This window comes from Panulirus ornatus, chromosome 3 (genome assembly GCF_036320965.1).
Source record: "Panulirus ornatus isolate Po-2019 chromosome 3, ASM3632096v1, whole genome shotgun sequence".
NCBI lineage: Eukaryota > Metazoa > Arthropoda > Malacostraca > Decapoda > Palinuridae > Panulirus > Panulirus ornatus.
The window spans coordinates 14,037,660-14,047,853 of NC_092226.1; the positions used below are offsets into that span (position 1 = coordinate 14,037,660).

At 43.1% G+C, this 10,194-nt stretch overlaps 1 protein-coding gene across 1 annotated transcript; it reads left to right on the forward strand.

The window, feature by feature from the left end:
* The first annotated feature begins 2,699 nt into the window (after window positions 1-2,699).
* Window positions 2,700-9,212, forward strand: LOC139760740 (uncharacterized). Its single transcript, XM_071684294.1, has 3 exons — window positions 2,700-2,867; window positions 4,739-4,929; window positions 7,940-9,212. Exons 1-3 carry the CDS (start codon window positions 2,852-2,854, stop codon window positions 8,087-8,089), a joined length of 357 nt encoding a protein of 118 aa, XP_071540395.1. The 5' UTR covers window positions 2,700-2,851; the 3' UTR covers window positions 8,090-9,212.
* Window positions 9,213-10,194: the final 982 nt, after the last annotated feature.

A 10,194-nucleotide genomic window follows, 5' to 3' on the forward strand; every position in this document is an offset into this window, starting at 1 on the left:
TGGCACCTCGGTCACAGACGTCCGACCCGTGCTGGTAATGACACACCCCAAGAACACACACCCTACATGTGTCAGTAATGGGAACCCGAGTAATCACACCTGCGTCCGTTATGGTATAATGGGAACACACACACCCAACCCTTGCCAGCAGTAGCATACGTGAGTACGAACATCCGACCAGTGCCAATAGTGGCACACCCGAAAATGGGCTGCTATGGACGAGTGTCCGTGCCAGAATAGTCCTGGTGAATCTCAACACACACACACACACACACACACACACACACACACACACACACACACACACACACCAGCCTAAGCCAAGTACTCATATATCGACCAGCCCAAAGGGGAGGATGAATAGCTGGGTTGACAGTGGGCCACTGCCGCGTACACGATTCGAACCGAAGCGAACCCGCGCGTGAATCATGGTCAACAATGCTTACCACTACATCATGGACGGATAAGTATATTTGTGTGGAATTACAAGTGTGTATTATGCTGGCAGGCAGTCCTACGTTCGTATATTGTATCAGAGCAACTTTGGAGTTTGTGTAGGTTTTATTGTAAGTCCATGCAATCCCTATTGCTTTTCACCTCCCCATGACTTGGCACATCTGGAAACATGTTTAGGTCAAAGGCCCAGTCCATTTGCCAAGTCCTTCACGTAGATGAAAAAGATTGATGGTCCAGAACAGAACCTTGAGGCACGCCACTGGGGGCGACATCAACCCATTTCGAGGAGGTTCCTCTGACATGCGTCCTCTGTTCTCTTCCACGAATATAATCCAATGTTCATCAAAGGAGAAGGAGTCTGCATATTCCTTGTGTGAAACAGCGTCAAATGCTTTCCGACAGTCCCCCTTTAAGGCCATCCACCTTCTCCTCTGTCTAATAAGTAATGTTATAAGTTCGTAATGCATGATCACCTTTCCCTAAGTGTGTTGTCTCTCGCTGAAACAGGTTCTCCATTGCAGGAATTCGTTCGTTCATTTGCAGTCTTGTATTCATCTTTCCTGTACGGGGAGGGAGTTTTACCTTTGTGGGGCCCTATCTCTTTAGCATTGTGTGTGTGTGTGTGTGTGTGTGTGTGTGTGTGTGTGTGTGTGTGTGTGTGTGTGTGTGTGTGTGTGTGTGGGTCGCTCTGATCAACCCAATAGTCCAATCTCATCATCTCAGTTCCAGTAAGTATTCGGTTACGCTATTGCAACACATGGTACCCGCAGCTGCACACGATCTCTTTCATCTTTTCTAATCATATGAGCTGAACGAATAGAAGTTGAAATAAATCCGGTTCTTCCTGGGTATCAGATACCTATCCGGTTTCCCCAGCTGAATGAGTATCAGAGTTTCTTTACCGGCTGCCGGTTGCGTAACCGGACTATCTGGGCTGAAGGACCAATGGTCTGCCGGTCGCCCAGAGGGAAGGTATATGATTGGATGCTGGTCGAATTGCCACCCACTGGTAGAGCTTAAAGTTTTCCCATATAATCAATACATTTTTGTCATGTAATCAATACATTTTGTCATATAATCAATACATTTTTGTCATGTAATCAATACATTTTGTCATATAATCAATACAATTTTTCATGTAAATACATTTTGTCATAATACATTTTTGCCAAGTAGTCAATACATTTTGTCATATAATCAATAATATTTTTCATGTAAATACATTGTCATAATTAATACATTTTTGCCATGTAATCAATACATGTTGTCATATAATCAATACGATTTGCCATGTTATCAATACATTTTGTCATGTAATCAATAAATCTTGTCTTATAATCAATACAATTTGCCATATAATCAATACATTTTGTCATATAATCAATACATTTTGTCATATAATCAATACATTTTGTCATATAATCAATACAATTTGTCATTTAATAATACAATTTGCCATGTTATCAGTACAGTTTGCCATGTAATTCAGACATTGCTATATGTTTTTAAAGTAAGAAAAAAGTTTTGAATCTACACTCACTAAACCCCAACTGTAATTGGTTGGTTGTTTGATTGGTTAATTAGGCTATAAGAGCCTATACCTTCTGTCAGAGTCATTAAGGCTATCAACATTCAAATCATAACCACCGGTTGAATGAACATGAACCCGTAAATCTCCTCCACATTTCCAAAGATTATTCTCAGACCAGACATTCTCTCGTTCAAATGTCGTCAAGTCTTTCAAGGTGCTGGAATTACCATCCAGAAACAGTGAAGGCTTCCATAGAGTTCAGTCAACATACAAACACATCTGTTTATGATAAATGATCAGGTTTCAGTATCTCTCCTTCCAAGACATAAGACAAACGTCTGCACAGAGTCTCTCACTAAAACATAGAAGTTCAACTCTTGAACCGCAAATGTCTTCGTATTTGACATGTTTGCTTTGTTAGGCACAGACTGGACTGTTTCACTCTGTACCTCGCAAGCAGACGTGATGGAATAAGAAAATACTGATTCCCTTCTTTTATCTTAATAACTCCACACCATCACCATACTTATGGAAGCAGCAGACTTATTCAAGGCTAATAAAACTATATGAGACGATCTCTTGAATGTACAAGCGCTGCTGCCATCTGTTGACCTGATATTTATATTTCTCGTCGGAAGAAGTTCCCATATGTCGCCATATCTCTGCATTTTTCACCTCATAATGCACATTCTTAGTGTCGCCTTAACAGTGTTATTCCCAGTCGCCAGTGGCCCGGGTACGGTGAGGTAGGGTACCGTCTGTTCTCAATGATCGGCTTAAACCATCTGGATCATCGTCATCCCGCTGTTGCTAACACAACCAGTACAACAGCTTAATCCAACGATCGTTGAATTCGAGTTGAAGATGATCACGGTACAAGGTGAGTTCTGCTGCTGCTGCTATTAAGGTAACGGAGGGCCCAAGTGGTGGGGGCCGGACGTTGGCTGTGGGACGACCAAAGTGGATGGCTGTTCAGTGTGTCACAAAATTAATGGCCCGTGGGATGTCTGGTATGTGTGTATATAGAGAGAATTGGCCATTTTTATTGAATGCAAACTTGGAGCACAAAACTTATGGCCCGTGGGATGTCTGGTGTGTGTGTGTATATAGAGAGAATTGGCCATTTTTATTGAATGCAAAGTTGAAGCACAAGAGAAAGCAGCGATCGAAAAAGTTTTGATTAATTGCCTTGCTTTACTTGAAGCTGTTGCTTTCCCGGCCAATGCTTATTGCATTGTAATCATAACAAACCATAGAAACAATACCGTGTGAAGGAATGAAAAGATAAACCACAGATATAGATGGTGATGAAAGATGACGTCAACCGGATTTCAGCTTACGGGGTCTTAGAATGGATTCACCGCTCACTGGGGTCATATGATAGAGGAAAATAATATAATAATAACTGTACGTGTATTTATAGTGTACGTCCCACAGACGTAATAGAAATTTCTGTTGTATTCAATCGATAGATCAAGTTTTAGAAGCATTTAGATTAACTCATATGACTTAGGAAGTGAATATTTTGAGAAATATTGAATCGTACTGGAACACAAATTCTTTACGAAAGACGATTGATAAACGTGCGTTTGCGCGTTTGTTTACCTCTGCGCACGCGCGAGAGTGGGTGTGGGGTGGAGGGAGGTTGGGGGGGGTTAAGGGGCACGTGACTTCACGATTGGTCAGGCTACTTGTCGGTTACCCACTATCCAATCAGAGAACAATACCCTTTGGTTTTAGCCAATCATCGCTCGGTATGCTGCGTGAATGGCCGTTGCTCGGTTGGGGGGGAACGGGGGGGGCTGGAAATTTGAATCAGTTTAGTGATGGACTTGTGTAGTGATGCGTGTTGCTTTGATGGAATCTGTAAAATTACGCCCCTGAACTCTTGCTGCCATGTTGGAAGAACCCGACGACCCACGACCAGGTCGCTCTGGTGCCTGCACATACGACTTTGATTAAGGTAATTAGGATAAACTTTCTGTGAAGGTAACTTAGGGGTCTGGGAGCAGAGCAGCCGCCCCCCCCCACCCCAGGCTAGGAACACCCATTTCCCAGGTTAGGTTTATTCATACTAGGACGTATATTATAAGATTTCATCTGAGTGATTGTATTTTTTCTGATGGTATTTGATGTGAATCGGACGATTTTTTATGTGAATCGGACGATTTTTTTCTCCCACGTTTCTGTTGTAAATCACTCGTTTCTTACCACTTCCCCTACGGAAACCCCCCCCGAGTTCCCACGTTTTCCCCTAATATCATTATGGGGAATGGGAGAATAACTCAGGAAAGAGTAATTTACGAGAGAAATGAGGGTCAGTGTTGTTTAAATCACTTCACATACCATTGGAAAAGCATATCACTCACCATATGGGGGTGGGGGGAAGTCTGTGTGTTGGGCGGAAAGGGTAAAATTACCAGAATTAACTTTAAACTCAGTTGAGTCGAAGGGACGGACACCACGACACAGAGGTTAGCATTCCTGTGGACCCATACATAACCCTTTTCTAATGGCCGTAGCGACTCGGCTTCATCATTCTCAACAGAACATTGTGATATTATTCGCTCGAGCAACACTTGCCTGATGTGTTCGTTAGTTTTTGTTTTTTAAAGTTCTTATAGTTATCACCACTAGATCAGATGGAATAAATGATAGATCAGATGGAATAGATGATTTAATGATAATGATAATGCTAATAATAATAATAATCGGTAGTCAAAATTGAACTAATTTAAGACTCCTTTGTAGGACCTCAGCCGCTCCAACCAGCGGTAGTTCACCAAGTGGTCCATCCTATGGTCGTGCTGCCTCCTCCTCCGCCGCCACCACCGCCGCCACCACCTCCTCCTCCTCCTCTGCCACTCCCACTACCACCACCGCCGCCGGCGACCATCCAAGTAATACAGCTCAAGAAGGAAGGCGACTGCCCTAGATGCAAGGTACGTAGATGGCAAGTGGTTGTGGTTGCTGTGGGACGTGATGATGGGTAGTGGGGTGTGCGGGAGTGTAGGTTTAGCCGGGAGTCGAACGGGGTTGAATAATGCCTCATGCCTGCCTTCGACGGCGTCTCCAGTGCGGTTGTTGCTGGTTGTAATATATTATTGAGTGGTTGGCTATTGTTTCGTAATGTTCACTTATAACTTTGGACTCCTGAGACTGGGATATAAGAACGTATTGTTATGTGCTTTCCTGGCGTCCCCCACGTCTCCGAAGCGGTGTGTGCTACTACCCTCCCAATTTTTACCTTATTTCGTTACGTTATTTAAAGGAATTATTTCCTTCCATCTCATTCAGTAAGTGCATAGTTATTCACCTACATATTTCACGTACTGTATGCTTGGCTCATTTGTTTTGTCCCATTCAGTTGTTTTATGAGGGTTGGTCTTCTCATCCTATAGTTCTATATTTGATTCATAACGTTATATAGCAACGTGTAAATATCATTAGGTTCTCTAACTGGGTTTTCAGTTTGTCTCTCAGGGTTTAGTTTCTCTAGCTCAGATGGCTCGCATGATTCTGTTTATTTGTGCTAACTGGAAAAAAGTTTGGTGTCTTGAATGTCCTATTGATTTCTTTTTAATGATTTCAGAATCTGTTTCTGTAATTGTCTTTACTGAAGTGAAAGTGGTGTGGGTTACATCTGTTAATGTGTCAGTGCGTCGTATCACCTGATGTGTCAGAGGACCATACCCACTGATAAGTCAGTAGGTCACACTTTCTGATGTGTCACCAGTTTGTATCAATATTAAGTTTTCGACTTTCGTGAAAATAAATGCAACTGGTTCCAGAAGGTGGAGTAGGATATTTTTCGAATCTCCTTTGTTTCTAGCCCTGTACCTCTATGGTGGAATTGAATCGGCAAATTTAAGGGTCAGTGTCAGCAAAAAAAACAAGAATTGTCCCTTTCTCCTCCCTACGTATTTTCAAAGGCTATATACAACGAGTGTGTATTGTGGATACATATTACGCTCCTAGGGGGAAATCATCGTACATCTGGTCGCTGAGACTAGTGATTCTGAATGTGTGAACAGCAGCAAACCGCTTCGGGTATGCCTCTGGCTATCTTGTGGATACACTTTCTTTACTCTTCCCTGCTGCCACTTCTTTTTAGGAATTGTGTCTCTGGATGCTATATATCTTCCCCAGTGCTTCAAAATCGTTGGCTCTTTCTAAGGAGAAAGACCGAATTCTTACCGAGAAGCAAGAATATATGAGTGCACGTGAGATTTTTAGGCGCCATGGGCTGCTCAGAACGCACTATCAGACGGCCTCCTTGACAACGTCATCCCCATACACTCGTGGAACTCCTTGATCTACAGATAATGTTCTAAGACGAAAATCCATCAAAACTTCAGGAAACGTCTCTCAAAGGACCATGTAGCATCTGCAGAAAAAGACGATCACATTCCCTCCCGAAAGCCAGCTGCTTACGAAGGAAATGAAACTCAAACGACTCGCATTTGCAAAGAAATACAGGGAACGGAGTGAGCAACATCCCCCCCCCCCCCCCGATTCCTTCAAGTGTGTTTATTTGTGGCAGGGGAGGGTGTGGGAGCTGGAGGATTCCGGTCGTGTCGCAGAGTGGAAGACTGTGAAACACCCAGTGTGATGATCCAGGACTGCTTGCGTGGTAGGGGAGGGTAGTGTGTCTTGCCTGAAAGGATCACAATGAATGGAGAGCAGTACACAAAGGTGCTAAAGTGACCTTCAGCTTCCTTTGTGTGAGGTTCACGAGTGTGATCTATTCAGGAGAGTACCTCTTGCTATAAGGGTAGAAAGGTGATGAATTGGTTATCAGAGAAAACATTATTCAAGTGGCCTGTGAACTGCTAGAACCAGATGAGTCTAATTTACTTTCTCGCTCGTTCAGATCAAGGACTGATGGACCCAAAACATTGACCCACAATACTTCAGGAACCTTGCCAATTCCTTGCTCTAATGTCTGCAGATGGAAACCAAAGCCAAATGAAATATACAGTATTAAAATGTAAGTGTAATTTTTTTCTGTACTGTTGAGGAGGGCAGTATTTTTTTTTTTTTTTTTGAGTTTACGTTAGCCTTCCCGTTAAATTACATTTTTCGTTTATGGTATTTGGTAGAAAATGGTAAAGAGTAACTTAACCAATTTAGAGAAGGACTTGCACTTTTGCGGATTCAATAAACGTGCGTGTTTAGCCATAAGTGTTTGCTCTCCCATTATATCTTTTGTGTCTTGATCTGATCTCCCTTATCAACTTTCTTAGTCTGATTGTTTCCCCTCTCCCTGCAACGTAGCCTGAATTTTTATTATGCCTGTTTGATTTCCTGTAGGTACCCTGGTCACCTCCAAGCAGTGCAATACAACTTCTTTCCTCCCATGCTATAGAGCTTGATCAACCCTTTCCTCCCCCTGAAATAGACCCTGATTAAGTTTTTCCCCTCCCCGCATTAGAGCCTAGTCGACACTTTCCTTCCTCAAAATAGAGCATGATCGACTTTTTGTCCCATCCCGAAATAAGAGCCTGTTGGACTATCTTCCCTCCCACAGTAGAGCCTTATTTACTCTGTCCACCTCCTGTATCAGATGACCTACAGATACGTACTTCTCCCTGCAACGTCGCCTGATCCAGTTTCTGCTTTTTCAATCTGATCCACTCTTCCCTGTCCCCATACAGCACCCCTGATCCACCTTGCCTTCTTCCCATACAGAGGCTTGATCTTCCCTTCCCTTCCCCCATATAGCACCCTGATACACCATGCGATCTCCCTATACAGAAGCCTGATCCACCTTGACCTCTCCCCATACAGTAGCCAGATCGTACCAGCCCTACCCCATACAGCAGCGGCCTGATCCACCTTGTCTCCCCATACAGCGGCGGCCTGATCCACCTTGTCTCCCCATACAGCTGCGGTCTGATCCACTTTGTCTCCCCATAAAAGAGCCTGACCTCGACATTTCCTCCCCTGCAGAGCGGGTTCATGCAGGACTACATCTCCTGCAGTAGTATCGTGCTGGTCGTCTGCCTCTCCTTGGTGACTCTGGTCGGTCTGTTCGCCGTCTTCTGCCTCATCAAGAGACGTTGCCCCAGTTGTTACTACTCCACCTCCAAGTACTGCTAGAGGCCACCTCTAGGGGAAACTTGTGCTCCTCCATGGACATCAGACAGACAGACGTCAGGCATGGAGAAGGGGATACCTGCAAGTGGAGAAATATTAATAAGATATTGAAGATAGTGGCGAAACTCTTGGAGCAGGAGGTACGAATGTGTTGGGGGTGACTTCAGCTCACGTTCGAACATCTTTGGACATTAGATAGTACGAGATAGGGACGAGATTTACAATCTGAACAACAGGGTCTTGCGTCTGAAGATGTCATCCTAGACTTCTGAAAGAACTGTGATGATGGAAGGAGAACCCGTTTGGCCTGAAGACACCCTTCGGCGAGACTTTCGTGCTGAACACACCCAGGTGACACCAGCAAGAGCAGTGAAGAGTGGCTTAATGGATGACAACTGCCTGGTTTGTGAAACAAAGTTTAGGCTGGGTCGAAGCTTTGGTGGGAGCGGCCTGAGACGGAACGAATCCTTTTCGGGAGAGCAGGCTGAGCTTGATCGAAAGTTTAGGAGCAGCAGCTCTAGCTTACTGAAGCTTTAATGACTAAGGTTAACTGAAGCTTTAGTAGCAGCAGGCTGAGCTTGATAGTAGCCTTAGATGCAGCAGTCTTAGCTTGTTTGAAGCTTTAGCAGTAAGAGCCTAAGCTTGTCTTGAGCTTTAGTGACATCGGTCTGAGCTTGACTTAAGCTTCGATTCACTGTTCGTGAGTCCAAAGTGTCTCAAAGGCTTTATAATGTTTCGAAGCACCTCTATAGGAATACAATACACACATTTCGTCTGCTGCGAAATGTCACTCGATTTTTTTTTAATATAGCTTTTGTCCTAGCACATCGCAAAGAGTGGTACAAAGAAGATACCAAAGAGATATGACATTTAATAACCTTTATATTGTAAGTAATTTGCATATCTTTAGCCAAAGTTGTTCTGTTACAGTGGGTACCTATTTGGCCACTGCTTCCCTCAATATTGTGTATCCAATTAAAATCGGCTTTGTATTTTATTGCTGAATACTTGTTTCTGTAGGAAGTCGATCTGTATGTGTCCTTAATCTGTATCATAACTTATTACTGTGGCTTGTTCTAGGCTTCCCTCGTATATTGTTACCATTAAAGAATATTAGTTTAAGAAAGCCTTTAAATTTCCCTTACATGTAATGTGCATGTTGGTAATGCACTGAGGAAAATACCACACTAGGTTCGAATCATGGGCTCTGTAGGTCTGCCTGCGGCTAACATAGCTGTTCTTCCCCATTGCCTTGGTTGATAATGGGTACATGGCTTATATATATATATATATATATATATATATATATATATATATATATATATATATATATATATATATATACCTGGGGATAGGGGAGAAAGAATACTTCCCACGTATTCCCTGCGTGTCGTAAAGGGAGCTGTGGGCTGGAAATCCTCCCCTTCCGTTTTTAATTTTTCAAAAGGGAATAGAGAAGAGGCCAAATGAGGATATTACATCTAAGGCTCAGTCCTCTGTTCTTAAAGCTACCTCGCTAACGCGGGAAATGGCGAATATATATATATATATATATATATATATATATATATATATATATATATATATATATATATATACACACACACACACAGTTACCACAGGATCCCTTTAACGAAGTTTTGTAGACTACGACTTCACTACAATATGAAGCAGAAATAGACGAACTTTGAAGCGAAGAGTCTTCCAACAAGACTACGGTCAAAGGAAGACGATACAGTCTCGCCAAAGGTGACTTTTTCACTGGCAGTGTAACCTCATGCAGGTGGAGTCCGGCAACACAAGATTTCCTGCATCAGGAGTCCCTTCTGTCGCTGAGGTACCCGCAGAGCTTACGAGGCCAGGCCACATTCAGAGAGGTTGGGACCATAGGTCATAAAGTGTAATTAAATCTTCGTTTACTCGGAAGTGAAGGGGAAACGAGTGGTAAGCAAGGAATCGGTGTCTTCGTTTTGGTAGGGTCTTGAGATATGTTTGTTGAAATGTTTATAATGTATTGATGGATGATATCCAGGGAGTAGACAGGAAAGTGCAATTTGTGTTTGTCTCGGGAGTGTAGCTACTGATTGTTATGGTTGGTGGGAGGGCGG